Below are 18,325 nucleotides of genomic sequence, written 5' to 3'. Positions count from 1 at the left end.
GGTTGTAACTGGCAGTTTCTCAGGTCACTGAGCTGGGTGACAGCAGAAAGCAGTGTTGTGCTTCTTCATTAAAAGCTGGGGAAACAGCACTTGTAAGGGTTGTTCTGGTTCAGGCTCTGCTGCTGCTGCCCTGTCCTAGCCTTAAGCAGAAATAAAGGAGAAGTAAAGAGAAGCCTTGTTTTAAAAGGCAAACACTGGGAGATTGCAGCATGAAAGGAAACATTTCCCAGTTTGGCTGTAGGCAGTGCCACAGTGGCTGGTGAGGGGCAGGGAGGAATCCCTCTTCTCTCAGGGAAATGCTGAGCATCTTGTAGACCCATTAAGGCAGATTGTAGGAAAAGACTCCATTTCTGGTAGCTCCTCCAGGGGAAGCACCTTCCCTGGCTGAGGGAATGAAAAAAGCCACTGCACGTTCCTATTGCTGGAGGCAGCCGCACTCACAACTCCGCTGCCCTGTCCCGGAAGGGCTGTGGAGCACAGTGCAGCAGCTGCAGCGCAGCTTGTTCTGAGTGGAGAGCTTTGGGAAAGTCATTGCTCAAGGCCTGACAGAGAGGTCACATCTCCCACCTCTAGTGTGGAAGTCATCCTTGTGACTTGTGGCAAAACACTGTTAGCTGTCACGTGACAGGAGCGGTTTTCCATTTTCCAGCAATTTAATGATTTCCAGCTGTAGCAGCATGGCTGTAACTGCTCTGTGCTGTTTCCTGATGCTTCCCACACCCACGTGCTACTAGGGGGCCTGGAAGAAGGTGCCCAAGCAGCTGTAGCCTGCCCTCAGCTGCAGAAGGACTTGCCCAAATCCTTCTGGGGTTCCTCGCTCTCTGTGAGGGCATTTGCCCCAAACCACCTGGAACTCAGAAAAGGGGCCAACTTCAACCCACCTAATTTTGCAAGAGGAGAGGAGTGTGGTAGTTTGATCGTTAGACCTGAATGAGCCGCAGAGACCTCCTAGACCCAGGGATGCACAAACACAATGGAGGGGCTCTACATCAATGCAACGGGAAGGCCAGCTGGCCAAGTACCAAAGGGAGAAACGTGTGTGCTGTACTTACGCCTGGGAAATAAGAACTTTAATATAATACAAAGGATTATTAATTCTCATTGTCATGGGAGGAAAGTAGAAATTTGGTAAAAAGCATGTTTACGATCAGCAGAGCAAGGAAGATGGTGCTTCACCATTTCATGAAGAGCTCTCACTTCTGGTTATCTAAAGATTTTATTATGGTACAGAGGAGGGATGGCTGGACCAGTGCTCCGGGATGACACCCAAGCTCCAGGTTAGCAGCGGATTCCCATACCAATAGCCATGAATGTCCCAAACGTCCCACCACTTTGCATCATTGTTTTGCCAACTCCACCCATCAGCTCTCGTCCTCTCATGCCAATCCTGAGATAAAGAAAAACACTGGAATTATATAAGGGCTGGTGCCTGACGGGTAAGACATGCAGCAGAAAACATCTGATACAACCAGCTACTGGTCGCCTGAGTGCCCAAATCAAACACATCTTCCGTCTAAACTTAAAATGGTACCTCCTGCCTCTGCAAAGAGAGGGGCTGCCGAGCTCCGAGCCTGAGCTATTGCAAACAAAAATGGACCTGGTCTCTTTGGAGCAGCTGAGTGACCAACGGTTCTCCTGCAGTGGTACCAGCTGACGCTGTGACCCCCTGCCACACCACTCGCAGGAACAGCTTTACCCGCTAGTGCCCCAAATATGTTTAATTTGGGGGAAAAAAAAAAGTTGTGCTGTCCAAGTATTTGACTTGCCAGACTGAGCTGTTGTATTACCATCCCACCTGGCTGCAGTTGCAGCATTTTTAATGCCACCAACTTAAACCCATGTTGTAAACTACCTATTTACCACTGACACCATATTTTTAATATGAAAGAAACTTGAAAGGCCTGGAACTGTCCAGAGGTATTTCTGTTCTCCAGTTCCCATTTACTTGAAGTCAGACCAAAGCAAAAAGAATTGTTCCTTCTCAGGATGCTCATGTAATATTTGGCTTTTAAGCACTGCAGGGACTGTTGGGTCTAAGGAATTTCATGCACATGATTTTTAAAACGTGGAGATTTTCCCTCAAAAATGGTACAGCAGAAGTAACAGAGCTGTGTCATTCAAGCGTGACAGAATAACTGTCACTGCTTCTTCTAAATACCTTGAATCTGTATTTTCTGCTGGCATTGTACCACTTCACTCTCCAGGATCTGCCCCATCCCTGGAGGGGTTCAAGGCCAGGTTGGATGGGGCTTTGAGCAACCTGGTCTGGTGGGAGGTGTCCCTGCCCAGTTGGAACTAGACGATCTTTAAGGTCCCTTCCAACCCAAACCATTCTATGGTTCTATGATCTGAGAGAGATCAGAAAACTTTTTAAACTCTATCAGATTAGACTTTGTGCCTTTTCCTCCTCACTACCAAATAATTATCTGGCTCACTACCAAATAATTGCCTGTGTTTAATCACAGATTAAAAAACCTCAAGCAGAATGAGTTCTGTGAAATATGGAAGAGCTTATTTCAGTAAGTCCTCTTCATGGATGATGTGTACCAAAACCAGTCAGGAAGCAGTGCAAGAGCTAACCTGGAGTGGCGAGCGTTAAAAGTTTGTTTCCATGCCAGCACGCTGAGGGAATGTGGAATATTGTCCCTCTCTGATTCACAGTGGGATGTGCCGGTGCCAGCTCCAGCTCTGCCTACACTCTCACAATTAAGACTTGGGGTCAGTACAATAATTGCCTCTGTGCAGGGGGATGGGACACCCAAAGCAACTACGATGCAGACACCCAAGATCCTGCAGAGCACTTTAGGAAGTTCTGGAGCAAGGAGGGAGCTGTACATGTATCTGCACTGATGATTCATCCAGCTCCTCCTGCAGCTGATCTTCCACAGCCTTATCTTCCCAACACAACCTCCCTTTGAGCGGTAGGAAAAGGTCTGTGAACCTGCAACCCAGAGGTGATGCCCACCATTGCCAGCTTTTCCCATTTCAGGCTGGGGCTAGCAGCAGGCTCTGGAACTGCGGCTAATTTGGAGTTCCTGGCAAAGTTTCACCCACAAGATGAGCCAGGACCAGACCCGCTCCTCCCTTCCCAATCCCGGAGCAGGAGCATTTCTCTCTGGCTATTGCTCTGTCACAACCTGCCCATAGAAATCATTTCCTTGGCATACCTGAGGCAGGAAAACGTGCCGAAGAGCGCTCCTGCAGCCATGCCCACTGCAAAGCCCATCATGAAACCCATCTTTACTCTGTCAAAGCAGCTGGGCTGCGATTGCCCATACGGGCCCACGGTCACAGGCATCTATAAAAGACAGCACAAAAACCCACATGGATTTACTGCTTTGTCTAACATGCGTCCACAACCAACCTGGGCTAGAGACCAGGCCTGCACACTTCAGCGCATCTCTTAAGTGTAGCACCAGAGGCTTCCAGACCTGTTTCCTCGCCCCCCAAGTAGGAAGAGACAGGGAGGGAATGCCAGTGCCTTGAGGACGGCCCCGTTTCGCCCTCAGAAGCCCCTGCGAGCACCGCTGTGTCTCCAAGAGCAGTTTAGGGACTTCACTCTGCTCTCCAGCGCGCGACCAGCAGCGCTCGGCGTCACCCGGCAAAGCCTCCACCGCCGGGCCCGTCCTCCGTGCGGAGGAGCGGGGCAGCGAACCCGCCCTCAGGCGGCCGCAGGCCAAGGCGGGGCTGAGGCCGCAGACTGCTCCGGGAGGGGCGGCCTCCGCAGACCGCCCAGCGCCAGGGCCCTCAGCACTGCTCCCCTCGCGGATGCTTCGGCCGCGCTCCCCGGATCCGCCGCGGGCCGGCCCCCCCCCCGGTACCTCGCTCCCCCCAGACACGCCGCGCCCTCCGCCGCTGCCCGCTCCGGTCTCCGCTTCCGGCGCGCCCCATGACGTTACCGGAAGGGGCGTGCGACCGCCCCGCCCGCGGCCATGCTGCTGTGGCGGCGCCTGGCGGCCCTGCGGGCGACCCCCGCCCGCCGGCGCCTCTCGGCGGCCGCACCGGCACCGGTATCGGTATCGGGACAGGGACCGGGTAAGGCCGTGGGGGGGCGGAGCCGCTGCGCGGGTAGGGGGCGGCGGCAGAGCCTGCAGCGCGGGCGGGCCCGGCCGGCGGAGCGCGGTCCCGCCGCTCCCGCGGGCGCCTGACGGCGGCTCCTCCTCCCCCTCCCCATCTCTCCCCGTAGGGCGAAGCCGCGATGGAGACGGCGCCCTGCGGCCGCTCTACATGGACGTCCAGGCCACCACCCCGCTGGTAAGCGCCGTCTCTCCCCGGGGTAAGCGCTGCCCCGCGGGTCTCCCCGAGGGAGGGGGGGGAAGGGGAGAAACGAACTTTGTTTCTGTTCTCCTTCCTCTGGAGCGCTCGCGTGTTTCCCGAGTTTCGGGCTCTCCCTGCGCCCCTGGGGGTGGCCCTGGATAAAGCAGCGTCACTTGCCGTGAGCTGCGGCGACAAAGGCCGTTCCCCGGGGCGGGGCGGGCAGGGCCGCCCGCCAGAGGCCGCTGGGCTCGGGCGGTCTCCCCGCGCTGCCCCCCCCCCCGCCTCCCGGGGCGCTGCGGGGTGGGGGCGGGGGCAGAGCCGCCCCACAGCTTCTGCCCACGGCTGCGGGGCTGGGTGTTGCCTGGAGGGGCAGCAAGAAATTAATTTAACCAGAATTTAACACAATCTGTGCAATTTTTCCTGACTTTCTAAGATCTTGTGTTTCTTCTGCTCAGAAAATCCCCTTCTGTGATCATCTCGATGCAGGTCAAGGTCACGTGTGAGGGCACAGAGCAGAATTGCTGGATGCTGGTGTTTGCCAGAGGCTGTGTTGCATATAATGTGCAATAACCTCATGTTTTTGAGATCCGTCCCAGCTAGACTGACAGCGCAGCAGAAGTGCTGCTAATGCTGGGGCAGGGGAAGGGCGGGGTGCGTAGAGGGGACTGAGATGATTTTCCTCCTCCATTTCTCTAAAGCCGGGTGTCTGTGTCCCACAGGATCCCAGGGTCCTGGACAGCATGCTCCCCTACCTGACAGCCTACTACGGCAACCCCCACTCCAGGACCCACGCCTACGGCTGGGAGAGTGAGGCCGCTGTGGAGAGGGCCCGGCGGGTGAGTCTTCTGCTCGCTGCAATCCTGGGGGTGGCTCTCCTGCTGGTGAGAAAATTCAGTGCCAAAAGAAAATCAAAAACAGTGATAAAACTGTAGTAGTTATTAATTCTCTGTGGGCTGAACTTAGCAGCTTCCTCTTTGCTTAGCTTTACTTTAGCAGATTTATTGCAAGAAAAAGTAGTGAGATTAGAGCAACTGAAATGGCAGAAACCAATACTTTACGCAAAGTTGCCTCAGGATTTTTGGTTTCCTGAGGTCACAAGCGTGCTGCTGCAGTAATTGGGCTAACTTCATATTTTATCATTCTCCTAATCTTAGCTATGGGTCTTTGTAATTTTTTTTTTAAAGTAATATGTGCTGTGTTTTTGTCTACTTAACTTGTATGTTCTTTTATGACAGGCTAGTGCTCAATACCACTGCTGCTAATGGCGATGAATTCCTTACGCATTTTTTATTAATGCAGATTATTTAGACTATTGTACCTGCTGCATAACTTTGTTAGATACTAGCTGTAACCCTTCTGAAGTTCAAGGGGGTATTCTTGAAAACGTTTTGCATGTGTTTTGCTGTGTTGCATTCATTGTATTTTATCTTAACAAATCAAATTTGTATTTCTTTTAAACAGCAAGTTGCGGATTTAATAGGGGCTGATTCAAGGGAAATTATTTTTACCAGTGGTGCAACAGAATCAAATAATATGGCAATTAAGGTAAAAGATTTATACTGATAGTTATTTATTATGTTAAAGTTATGCTTTTAAGAACTGTACGCATCTTTCAATGGTTCTAATGTTAATGTGTTGGCTTAGCAAATATTTGCATTCCTGGACTTACCCCTTGTCGTGTTCTGCTACATACATGGAGAAAATACTGGGATGTCTAGGTGCCCAGGACACGGTTTTGAGGACAGAGTATAATAGTTAATGTTTACCTTATGTGCACCAAATACAGTCCTTCTGCTTGCATGATTAAAATCTTTATTGCGACATACAGCGGAGATGCTGGTTACAACCTTTTTTCTGACTAAGACTAGGCAATGTTTTAACCTATAGTGTGTGGTCATACAGGCTTCTCATTGTATATGACTCCATTGCAAATGTTTTTTAAAAAGTATTTCTGTTAATAGTGTCTAGAACTTATATCAGTTAACATTTTCATAGGCTTTTTGAAAAGTGAGATGCTTTTAAAAACGAGTGCTGGTGGAAATATATGGTGTGGATTACATGTCAGTACCTTGTTTTGATTCATGACTAGGGCGAACGGGGAAGATCCAAATGAATTATATGTAAATTGTATTTTCTTGTTTCTGATCACTTTGTGTAAAGCTTGCTTTCTTCAGGGGTCTAACGGCAAGTTTCTTTGTTCATGGATTGTGCCTGACAGGGTGTTGCAAGGTTCTATAAATCCAGAAAAAAGCATATCATTACTACACAAACAGAGCACAAGTGCGTGTTGGATTCTTGCCGCTCCTTGGAGACAGAAGGTTTTCGGGTCACGTATCTACCTGTTAAAAAAAATGGGCTCATAGATTTGAAGGTACGTTGTTTACTGACAGAAAGAAAGTGGAAATGACTAGGATGGAGCTGGCTTTGATACAGGAGTTAGTGGTAAAATTTCATGACCTGAGCTACTCAAGGCCATCTGACACAGTGATCACGATACTCCCTTCTGATTGCTGTCCCTGAACTGACCCTTCTGGGTGTGCTGGCCACAGTCCTGGGATTTAGAACAGGACAGCATCAGTTTTATTTCTAGCCCCATCACCTGGTTCGGAGGGATGGTGTGTGCCTGAGGTGGGGTAGAGGGATCAGGCCCACAGCTGCAGAAGCGTTAGTCATGTTCTCCGAGTCCTTCTTTGCATGACGTTTCCTTGTACGTAGTGCAGTTTGTTTATAGCCAACCTCGCCTGTCTAGATGTGGCTTAAGCTGTTCCATGGGTGGTGAATTCACTAAAGAAAATAGTTCAGAGGAATGTATGAGACATGGTAAAAGCCTGTACTGACTTGATTTAATCAAGTCAGGTGGCACAGTGCATACCAGGGCTGGAACACACAGAAATGCTATTGATTGCGCTCCTCTTCCTACAGGAATTTCATGTCCCCATGAATTAGTGCCCTCACCAGGGCTGTTTGTCAGAACCCAAGGGGTTTGCTGGTGATGCACTAGCTAAGGAGCTGCTGCTGGTTAGGATTGCTAGCAGGTTGAAGGTACGCACAGGGATCTGCTGTTAGTCACAGCTTCCGTCTGTTTGAATATTTCACCAGGAGTTGGAGGCTGCGTTCCAGCCAGATACAAGTTTGGTTTCTGTAATGACTGTGAATAATGAAATAGGAGTAAAGCAGCCAATTCATGACATTGGTAAGTACACCACAGCTTCCAGAGGCCAGCTAATGTCACTTCTGCTTCATTTGACTTAATATTTTCATAGCCAAGTGCTACTGAGGCAAAAGATTAGGCATAGCATAGTTAAGGGATAAATAACACTTTTGCAAATAAAAACTTATTTCAAAAGGGAAACGAGGGCGAAATTCAGTACTTTTACAGTGAGTATTTCAGCAATTATAGCCTTGTAGTACAGATCAGTTGCAGTGTTTCTAGTTTCATTCCAAATTGTACGATGAATGAAAAAATTGCACAGAATAACTGGCCAAATGGAGTTTACATACTGTAATGTTTTTTTGAGCATTTGTAATGTTTTAAGAGGAGAAATGTGCAGAATTTGGAGTGGGATGGAACGATGAGCGCCACACTTAGACACCCCTTCCCCCCCGTGTTGCCATATACAGTCATGAACAATTGGTTTGGGGGTCAAAACGCCAGTGAAGAGCCAGGTTTCTGGAACAGGAGGGTGAGCTAGGCTCTGAGCAGGCAGATGGAGGGACTGGGACCTCGAAGGAGTCTGACAAAGCAGGTGAAGGCAGAGCCGGAGGAGCAGGGTCGCTGGAGCAGGCAGGGTGAGCGGGTGGCCTGTAAATGCAGCTCCCCAGATCCCACCCATGGTGGTTCCTTGATAATGTTTCCCGTGACAGTGACAAAACACTTCCCCTGCCCCCTTGATATCTAAGATGTCCTTTAATAAGATGTTTGAGTTCTTAGACAAATTTTAGGCTTTGGCCTCTGCCCTGGAGCTTATGCTGCATGGTTCTGGAGGGTATTGTTCTCCCAGGCTGTGGCAGGCAACCTGTCCTGTTGTGCAGCAGATTTTCCTCTTGCTTAGCTGCTGCATTTTTCTTTATTTATTATGTTCAAAGTAGTGCTTCCCCCAAGTCTCTTCAAGTTTATATTTCTTCATTGACAAATAATTGACCATCAGTGAGGTGCTTATAGGCCTGAGGACTCTATTTTCCTCCTGTGCTTATATTGTCCAGGCTGTTTCTGTTGTCTCACGCTTAAATGTCAGAGCTACCTAGTATCAAGCTGTGGTTCCCACAGTAAGTTCTCATAACACCTTGATAACACCTGATAGGGCAGGACTGGGGCCTTGCAGAGTTAACCTAAGGCTCTGTTAGCATGAGGCTTGTGGCCTGGTATTAGCAGTTGCGATGCTGTTCTTGCTGAACCACAGTATCACCTGTGAAAGGTAGTGCTGAGTTGTTGCGCAAAGGAGAGGTCCGGGATACAACTGTGCTAGGAATGGATTTTGTGGAAGATGAGTTGTGGGTTTTTTGATGACAAAAATAAATAATATTTAAGATCACTGTCCATGAGCTATACCTTAGTTTGTTCCTTAGTGTATTTTAGCTCTGGATGCAAAAACTTTGGCTAGAGGCTTCAGGTGGGAGTAATGAGCCTGTGTGAGGACTAGTGACAATTCTGAGAATGTTTCTGAAGCTCAATATTGCAAAACTTGGAAAATAAAGGAAATGGTGTAAAAATACTTGGCAAGTGTAAACTTGAAAGTAAGCCTGGCTTGCAGCGGACTGGTGTTGAGAAGAAAAAGAATAAAGAAAGAAAAAAAATATTTTGTCCCTCTGTGGAGTCATCCCTATGGGGAAACTTGGATGTCCTGTGCAGCCATTTGTACTTAAACTTGTTAGGTTTGAGTTTGGAAACAATCTGACTTCTTAACAGAAGAAGACTTTTTAACTTCTCTACTGAAAAAATTCCCTGTAGTCTTACCTGCTGACCTGCCTGAACCTGTGCCCATCTGGGCATCAGCTGGAATAGCTCCTACACAGCTTTAGACACTTCACCGTACAAGAAGCTTGACAGCACCCACTTCTTCCTTTGTCCCCTCAGAACTGGTCCCTGCTATGAACTGATGCTTTAGATTCATTGTTGGAATCATTTTGGAATCGTAACCATTAGATGAGATAATGTGGGGGTTTTTGCTCTTGTGTTTTTGTTACAGGTGAGATTTGCCGCACGCATAAGGTTTTCTTCCACACAGATGCTGCACAAGCAATTGGTAAAATTCCTATGGATGTCAACGACATGAAAATTGATCTAATGAGCATCAGTGGCCATAAAATTTATGGGCCCAAAGGTACTTACTGAAGTGATTTTCTGGAGAATTGTTATTTCTATGCTTACCTTAAGGTAAATAAGTCAAACCTGTCCATCATAGTGACTGTTACTTAAACTGTAGAAAACTATTCTAAGACTGGTATTGGACACTGACTTTGGAGTAGTTTGGGCACTGCTGCCAGACTTAGAGCTGCAGTGAGTGGATCTTCAATACTGATGGGTTGTGACCTGGCTTCACTGAGGAAGCAACAGTATGTTATAATGGTGGCAGCATTAGGAGGAGCGGCTTTCCAGGAGTCATCTGGTTGGTGTGAAGCAGTGTTGATGCTGAAATGGGTGAAACGAAAGTACTGGGTTATAGAGCAAAGTTTAGACCCAAGCGTAATTTGCAATGAGGAGATCAAAAGGTAACTGGAAAGTTTAAATTCTTAGTGATTTCGATTGTCGTCGACTTCCAGTGGCTTCTTCCCCCAACCCCATCTGTGCGTCTTTGCAGAATGGGGTTTAAAATCTGGTTATGGATTTCTAGTTGACTCTCTAATTGCACTTGTGCATACTGTTTGGGAGTTCAGCTGTCTTCACTGTTACGGTCCGTTTAGTTTGTAACACGAGATGTAGAAAGACAGAGATCAGGTTTGGTGTATTCTATGTGCTATTCAGAAACAAAAGGCAAAATTACGTTTTTCAGTGTGTCATCTTTTTCTGTATGAGCTCTCCTGAGAGCTGGAGACATATCTCTGGACGAGGCTAAGTTTTCATCCAATAACTTTAGGCAGGTGACAGCCAAATTTTCACAACTTGCCATGACCAGAAGTTGCAGCCATTCTTCCTGTGGTGACAGTCACTCGTTAGCTATGCCAAGGCAGATGAAGACATGGAAATCAAGTTTCTGGGTGAGGAGACTAGACAGGGAAATTGACTAGCTGTCAAAACTGGCTCATCTAATCTGTTTGTTGGAAATTGGTACCACTGATGAGTCTCCCTGATGAGAAGAAAGGAAAGACTCCTAGGACTGGTGCTGGCCTGGTAATCCAGGGAAAGGAATCACGGAATTGTTGGAGTTGGAAGGGACCTTCTAGAGATCATCTAGTCCAACTCCCCTGCCAAAGCAGGATTGCCCAGAGCACATTACTCAGGACTGCATCCAGGCAGGTCTTGAAGATCTCCAGAGAGGGGGACTCCACAACCTCCCTGGGCAGCCTGTTCCAGGGCTCTGTCACCTTCACCAGAAAAGTTCTGGAGTTTTCAATTGGAAGTCAGTAAGGGAATGGCAATGAATGAAATATCTGCACATAAAACCTTCAGTGCAAAGGGATGAACTTCAGCTGTGCACAGGAATTGTGAGAAGTAAGGGAAGTACCGAGTCCTTAGGTGGCTGAAGCACACGGGGAGAAACTAAGCCTCTCCCATCGCTGAAGCTCTGGGAGCCTGAGTGGAGAGGAACACGCACGGTGGGAACAAATGCCATTTTCTAGAAAATATTGTGCTTCTGTATGTGTTCACTACGTTTTTCTCCAGTGAAGTGTCCAAATATATGTTTGCTGTGGAAATAAGGAATGTTTCCAAACCTTGGAGTCCTTTTTCATAGTTTCAGAACAATGGGTGTATACTGAAATAGCTTTCCTTGTTTTCAAGGGGTTGGTGCTATCTATGTTCGCCGTCGACCGCGTGTCAGGCTAGAACCCCTGCAAAGCGGGGGAGGCCAGGAGAGAGGACTGCGCTCTGGGACGGTGCCTACTCCGTTAGCAGTGGGCTTGGGGGCAGCATGTGAGGTGGCACAGCAAGAGATGGAGGTATGTGGGAGAAGGTGTTTGTCCTGGATTCCAGAAAATAATATAACAGGGCCAGTTAGGTCTCAGATGCCTTCAGTCTTTTTTGTGTCCATGTGCCCAAATTAAATTTGATTCTCCTTTTATAGCATTAAGTAAATGTTTTGAGGTCTTGAAGGATGTTTTTAGGTAATTGGAAGTTGATTTTCAGCTTTCTAAAGTTTGTTTTTTCTTAAAGTGGTATGAATCATGGTTCTGTACGACAGGCTTACAGTTTTAATGCAATACAGCTTTCGGTGCTTGTACTCTTCTCTCCATTCTGCACATGTGTATTTGCAGCATCTCTGAAATGGAATAAATTGTGTTTATGTAATGTATATTGGACAAAATAAGACTTCCTAGTCAATTATCATACTTGTTAAGTGTATATAAGTTCAAGTTTACTGTAGCTTTGCAACTAAGAGGTTTTTTTTTTTTCTTAGCTTGGACAGTAAAGTTTATTTGCTAGGTCTGGTGTCCAAGCCTCTGTGTGCAGCTGTATCTATTTGTGGGCACTGATGCATTCCTCACAGCTGGAATGTAAAAATCCTTTAATACAGTGCCAGTGGAATGCATAAGCCAGGTATCTCTACAGATAGGATCAAGCTTCTTCCTGGGAGACGAGGAGAGATCCCCCATCTGAGCTGGGTGCTTGTAGGAGCCTTGTTTGAGGCTGGAGAGCCTGCAGAGCCTGAACTCTGCACGAGCCTCACATCTGCGTTCTCTTCCTTGCCGGGCAGAGTTTTGGCATTTCTAAACCAAGTAATATTTGAGATAGCCGCCTTTTCTTCTAAAGCTTTTTCAAGCGTATAAACAAGTGTGAATCGCATGTGTGCATCTGGCTGTTTCTATGCATGGGAGCTGATACCATACCTTACTGCTTTTTAATGTAGGTGTCCTCAATTTTAGTCTAGAACAAGACACTCCACGTGGGCAGTTCTCATTCTGTAGGTTACATGTTGTTAAAGCTGAGTCCACAGTAATTTGCAAGCCTTTGTCTTTATGTAGTACAGTTTGAGAGCTCCTAGGGAAATAAGGGGCACTTACCATAATAGATGCCCTTTCTTGTGTGGCAAAATGTCTCATCTTATGTATTATCCAACTTGTCTTTAAATGTAAAGAACTCGGTGCTTTTATGAAAACCAATTTGGCAGCTTATATATATAGATCTTTCTGTATGGTTTGGAATATTTTTGAAGGCTAAGCTAGCTAGAATCAAACTGGTAATTCTCCTTTAAAAGAGCCTCTAGAGTAGGCAAAGTTTGACAGTTTCTTCTTCAGTTTCAGATGTGTCCTTTCCCTTTCAGCTACTTCAGCCTACTCAGGGCTGGTGACACAAAACAGTTTCAGTGAGGTCAAACTGTCGACTGTTTATTATTTTGGTCTCTCTTCTGGTTTCTTTACTAGTATGACCATAAGCGAATCTCACAACTGGCAGAACGACTGGTTACAAGAATAATGAGTGAAGTTCCTGACGTGGTTATGAATGGAGACAGAGAGCATCGCTATCCAGGTAACATTAGCTAAATCTGAGCCCGCTAGGACTGGCTGGCTCCTCGGTGTTAATGGCCATGACTAAATGGCCATTGAGCTCCACATTGTGCAAGTACTGCCATGTGGGGTAGGATCTACCCTAGATGTCAGTGATGGAAAGTGGTTTTTGTTCCTGTTTCATTTATTTGTATGTAGGATGCATCAATTTATCTTTTGCATACGTGGAAGGGGAAAGTCTTCTGATGGCTCTGAAAGACGTGGCTTTATCTTCAGGAAGGTAGGTGGAAAGTGTGGGAAGGATAGCAGTATATTTTGGAGAGAAAGTAACAGCTGTTAATGGGAGGAACAAACTAGGTCTCCTCAGTGCTCCATATTTGGGTATTCAGTTAATGAGTCAGCCTGGCATTGATTGCATTCTAAGATGATGTTTCTCTGAAGTGGCACATTTCAAATGAAGGTCAAATTTACTCATTTTGAAAGAAAAACCAAAAAACAACCCCACACAAAACTAGAAAAAGCAACCTAGAAATTCCTATCTGCCAGCCTTGCAGACTGGTTATGTGCAATCTGAGTAACCTTGATTTGTAATTGCTGGTGACACTTTCATTCTATAGGCTACCAGCATCTGAGCAGCTTCTGTCCTTCAGCAGGATTTCACACAAGTGGCAGATTGTAACTAGAATCTAGCAAGGCTGGACTTCAATAATCTGAGTTAAATTAGCTCATAGTGCCTGTGTTTAATGCAAAAGCAGAAAAAAAATTGAATCCACTTTTATGGAGCTCTGCTGACTCTACAGGAGTGAGCAGTAACATTTTTATTACTAAGACAAACTTGCTGCTTGTGATGAAGATAATGGAGTGTGAAGATGCCCTCCTTTCCTCACCTTTGAGAACAAAGCGGTCAGCAGATCTTAGAAATATGTTGGCACTACGAACAGGAAGAACAAGTCTCCACATGACTGTCTCTTAAGCAGAACACTTCTGTAATTTGAAAATCTCTTCTGAGGCTCTGTTCTGTTCTCTCCTGTTTGTGCTGCGTGTTGCTGCCTGTAAAAATTGAGTAAGAACGAGTAACCAGTTTTGCCTACTGCTTCAAGGTGGAAGTTCTCTACTGACCACTGTCACTAGATCACCTTGCTCTGGATTCCTCTGTGTGCTGTTTTGCATTGATTTGTTCTGCTGCCAAACAGCAGCTTGTATGGTTTTTTTTTTCTTTTTTAGTGTTCCTGTTATGTTACCTTCTCTAGTTAGTTCTGTCTTGGCTCCTTTGTCTTTTTTTTTCACGGCTTTCACTTGAGGTACCTCTTAGTCTGCATTCCCACTGTTTCTGTTTGACATTGTGTTTATTTTTACTGTGTTACCTCTTTTTACCTCGTGCTCCTAGTTTATTACCTTCAGTCCTCTCTAATGCCTGTCCCTTCCATTCTTATTCTTCAGTAGCAGAAATACCACTTTTCTTGCTTGTATTCACTGTTTCTAAGAGGCTGGGGAAGCTGATACAGGTTGTAAAGAATCATAGTAATATTAAATATCTGCAAGTGACTTGTTCTTTGTTGGAGGGGATTAGTGAAGTGCTACTTCAGTGTAGCATCTGCATGTGAACAAAAGTTTGAAATTTGCCTGCCTTCCCTTTCCCCAGTGCTTGCACGTCAGCTTCTCTGGAGCCTTCCTATGTTCTGCGGGCAATCGGAACAGATGAGGACTTGGCTCACTCATCTATCAGGTGCGTGGAGTGGTCTTCCCTAATGCTTCCAAATATTTTTGATTTCTGCTGAGAGTAAGTGGTGGATTTGTTCCACCCCTCCATATGCATGTTATTCTAATCCTTAATGGTTTTCTTTTGGTTTAGATTTGGCATTGGTCGTTTCACTACAGAAGAAGAAGTGGATTATACAGTGCAGAAGTGCATACAACATGTTAAGAGGCTGAGGGAAATGAGGTGGGCTATCTTCTTATTAAACATAAAGACTCCTTAGGTATAACAATAATTTGAAGAGTTGGATTTAGTTGAAAGTAATTGCTTCAAAAATGTGGCGGTGTCTGTGTATACAGCAAGCAGTGTTGCCAGAGTGAGTAGTGGACCTGATCTTAACAGTAGTGACAAATTTTTAAGGAAACAAACCTGATGATAAATCTTCCCACAGATCCTCCCTTTCTCGGGGAAGGAATACGAGTAGGGCAGTACCTAGAAGTTTCTAAGCCAGAGGTGGTATTACTGAGTTTATGTATGGAGAAGTTTCTTTGTTTTGATGAAACTGAAAGACACCTGACTCATCTGGAGAACGTCAAATGAGAGGGCTCAGTCTCTAAGAGACACAAGTACATCATGCCCAAAGTGGTGGCGGGAGGTGAGTGGAGCTTCTGCCCTCTCCCCTCTTGTGTTTTGGGCTGAGGACACAGTTGAGGACTAATCGTCTGAAGCTCGCTGCCTCTAGAAGGGGAAGACAGGTAGATAGGTGTCTCCTAATTTCTTGTGTAGTTGATGAAATTGTCTGTTTGATGATGTCTTGTGCACTTTAGATCGCCCTTATTTGTTTCCTTTCTTTATAGCCCCCTCTGGGAAATGGTGCAGGATGGAATTGACCTCAAAAGCATTAAATGGACTCAGCACTGAGAAAACATCGCTATCCATGGACTACATGTGGGTGTGGGTTAAAATGCATTTTCTGTACATTCCTGAACAAATTATGCAGCACTTCTGTTTGTTGACACTTGCAATTTGACTGGAGAACTACCCTTTCTGATCACAAAGTCTAAGAAGCCAAAACCAAAACTAGTCTTTATCCTAGACAAAGGCAGAATGATACAACACTCATTGCATTTATATTGATACATGGAAAGTTATGTAAAACATAATTTATTTGGAAATGTATTTTCGAATAAGAAAATGAAATCAGTGTGTTACTCCTGGGCCAATGGAATCCTGGTGAGAGGTTGTTGCTTCTCAGTGTAAAAGATCCCGTGTAGCTGCTGTGTTTGCAGCACAGGCCTGTTGCCAGCTCTGTCTGTCCGAGGTGGGCGTCCTGCAGCAGCAGCTGGTTTTGTGCCGCTCAGGTGCGTTGTGTTGTGGGAAACTCTCGGATAGGAAGAAGCTCAGCATTTCTAGAGGAGAAGGGAAAAGGATGCCTCAGTGTCGCTATGTGCCTTCACAGCTAAGTTGTACTTGCAGTTAGGAACAACTTTTTTTTTTTTTTTCTGAAACTGTATTTTTAGCTCTTTTTCCTTGGTTTTATCTTTTTTTTTTTTTTTTTTTGGGAGTGATGCTTGTACAGACCTATGTGCATTAATCCAAAACATCCTTCTGCATGACAGTTTATGATACAATCATGATGCTCTTTGCTGTCCCCCGCATTGTGTTTTTCCATGCAATTTTTTTCTAAGGAAGGAAAGAAAACTTGACTGACTGGGAAGTGGGATAGGCAGAATATGTCAGCTTCAGTTGCAGTACCAGTTTAGTTGGAACATGAGTGGTGGTGGTGGTTGTAGGGAGAGCAGATGAAGTGCAATGTGTTAATGCAGTCTGGATCTTTTGTTGGTTTGTTTGTTTTTTTCTCCCCTTGTGGAGTTCTTGCTGTTACTCAGTTTGCCTATGGGCCATTGGCTTCTGTCACCTCAGGAGGCGCAGTTGAGCCGGTATATTTTGTCTGGAGATGAGAACATGCGTCTCTGGAGTTTTCTCTGGATGACAGACTCTTCTTCTGTCTGCCTAGAGACTTACGTGGGAATCCGTTCCCTGCAAATGCTGGGGCAAGTGTCTCTTGAAAAGGGTTTGATGAGGCTTATTCATATCAGTGTTTCTGTTTTACCTTTGTTGATCTTTCCAGTAGGAAACTTAATCCCTTATTACAAAGTGCCTTTGTACCAGTTGCAAAAGCAGACAGCTCTCAAATGAGTTTGTTGGTTGATGGATGCTGTATTAGCTGCTGAATTTAATATACCCTCTAGACAGTATGTCTTCTGTTCTGGGTGGTATCTGCTTCGAGGATGAACCATGTAATGCAAAAGCTGAAGCTAAGTCTCAGGAGGTGGATTGTGTTATAGAAGCTTGTTCTGTTTTTTTGATACCAAGGATAGATTTGGTTGTTGGTAATGCAAAGCTAATCCTCAGTTTTGTATTTGAAATTATTAGCTTTAGCAGGTTTAATATCGTAGAGCTGGCACCTTATATTTCATCATAACATTTTTAAAACTACCATATCCATAAATATGTTTTAGAGGTGTCCTATGTTTTATGCTTGGGCCATATATGTTTTCTGGATTAAGCATGTGATGACACTTTCCCAGCATGTTTTAGAACTGTATGTTTATGAAATTGTTCTTTGTGTTTCATGGATGTTATAAAAATATAGATAAGACTTAAACTTGGCTTCTTTCAATCTTTTTGGATCTACCTTTCTGGCTGAAGTATGTAGAACAATCAGCAAGTTGCTGAATTGTAGCCTTTCATTAGAGAACACAGAGAAAGAGAAGGTTTTCTGTGAGTGCTGGTAGAAGCTTTTTCTGTCATCAAGTCGACATTTGACTTTTGATGAGTCATTCTTCTCAAATTCAGTGCCTCATCTGAGCTCTTTTTTTTATAAACTCAAATAGCTTAAATTGTGATTATTTTGAGAAAAGAGAGACCTAAATCCTGAAGATTCTGAGCACCTCTTATGTGTTAAGATTTAAAATATAGATCCTACATGTAAAAACTCATTCACACTGTTAACAAATGTTTGAAAATACTTATAGGACAAGATGAGGAAAAACTTACAGTGGAGATACTTTCCCCATGATAGAAAGAAGTAATGCCAGGGATGAATGTCTAGTTGTATACCACTGAATGCAGTTAATGCTTTTTGTATGGGTAACTCAAGTGAGGGAGCTGTGGGGTTTTGTGGGGGTTTTTTTGTGATTAATTGGAGCCATCTGCAGGGCATTAAATTAATAATACAAGGGGAGGATACCAGGAAGATGAGGATTTAGTGTCACCATTTTGCAAAGATCATAAAAATTGAACCAATGTGACAAATACGAATAAAATAAACTTCCAGTAGTGCAAGATGGTTAGGTAATACATAAGGGGAGCAAAACATTCTACTTGATGGATTTCAGTGCTTATAAATGGTAATAGAGCATATCACGGAATCACAGAATTGTCTGGGTTGGAAGGGACCTTTAAGATCATTTAGTCCAACCATCAAACTAACTCTGATAAAAAACCATCACTAAACCATGTCTCTAAGCACTATGTCAACCCGTATTTTAAATACCACTAATACCACTAGTGACTCCACCACTTCCCTGGGCAGCCCATTCCAATGCTTAATAACCCTTTGTGTGAAGAAATAGTTCCTAATATCCATTCTAAAGCTCCCCTGGTGCAACTTGAGGCCATTTCCTCTTGTCCTATCACCTGTGCCTTGGGAGAAGAGACTGACCCCCCCTGGCTACACCCTCCTTTCAGGGAGTTGTAGAGAGCGAG

General features: G+C 45.4%; 2 protein-coding genes across 4 annotated transcripts; one reads left to right on the top strand and one right to left on the bottom strand.

The window, feature by feature from the left end:
• Positions 1-1,041: 1,041 nt before the first annotated feature.
• ROMO1 (reactive oxygen species modulator 1) lies at positions 1,042-3,879 on the bottom strand. Of its 2 annotated transcripts, none has more exons than XM_074156831.1 (3): positions 3,822-3,870; positions 3,168-3,298; positions 1,042-1,387 (listed from the first exon to the last, which is right to left on the bottom strand). In XM_074156831.1, exons 2-3 carry the CDS (start codon positions 3,296-3,298, stop codon positions 1,279-1,281), a joined length of 240 nt encoding a protein of 79 aa, XP_074012932.1. In that variant the 5' UTR covers positions 3,822-3,870; the 3' UTR covers positions 1,042-1,278. The 2 variants fall into 2 exon arrangements, with proteins under 2 accessions (XP_074012932.1, XP_074012933.1); XM_074156832.1 differs by having other exon boundaries at positions 1,279-1,387; positions 3,838-3,879.
• Positions 3,880-3,900: 21 nt separating this feature from the next.
• Positions 3,901-17,555, top strand: NFS1 (NFS1 cysteine desulfurase). Of its 2 annotated transcripts, none has more exons than XM_074156830.1 (13): positions 3,901-4,035; positions 4,187-4,254; positions 4,977-5,093; positions 5,719-5,802; positions 6,476-6,628; positions 7,357-7,450; positions 9,444-9,578; positions 11,195-11,352; positions 12,775-12,880; positions 13,057-13,138; positions 14,501-14,584; positions 14,711-14,800; positions 15,412-17,555. In XM_074156830.1, exons 1-13 carry the CDS (start codon positions 3,933-3,935, stop codon positions 15,473-15,475), a joined length of 1,338 nt encoding a protein of 445 aa, XP_074012931.1. In that variant the 5' UTR covers positions 3,901-3,932; the 3' UTR covers positions 15,476-17,555. The 2 variants fall into 2 exon arrangements, with proteins under 2 accessions (XP_074012931.1, XP_074012930.1); XM_074156829.1 differs by having other exon boundaries at positions 3,933-4,051; positions 4,119-4,254.
• Positions 17,556-18,325: the final 770 nt, after the last annotated feature.

Source organism: Numenius arquata, chromosome 12 (assembly GCF_964106895.1).
Source record: "Numenius arquata chromosome 12, bNumArq3.hap1.1, whole genome shotgun sequence".
Classification (NCBI taxonomy): domain Eukaryota; kingdom Metazoa; phylum Chordata; class Aves; order Charadriiformes; family Scolopacidae; genus Numenius; species Numenius arquata.
The sequence above is the reverse complement of the archived record's forward strand: the minus strand, read 5'-3'. Positions and strand labels throughout refer to the sequence as shown.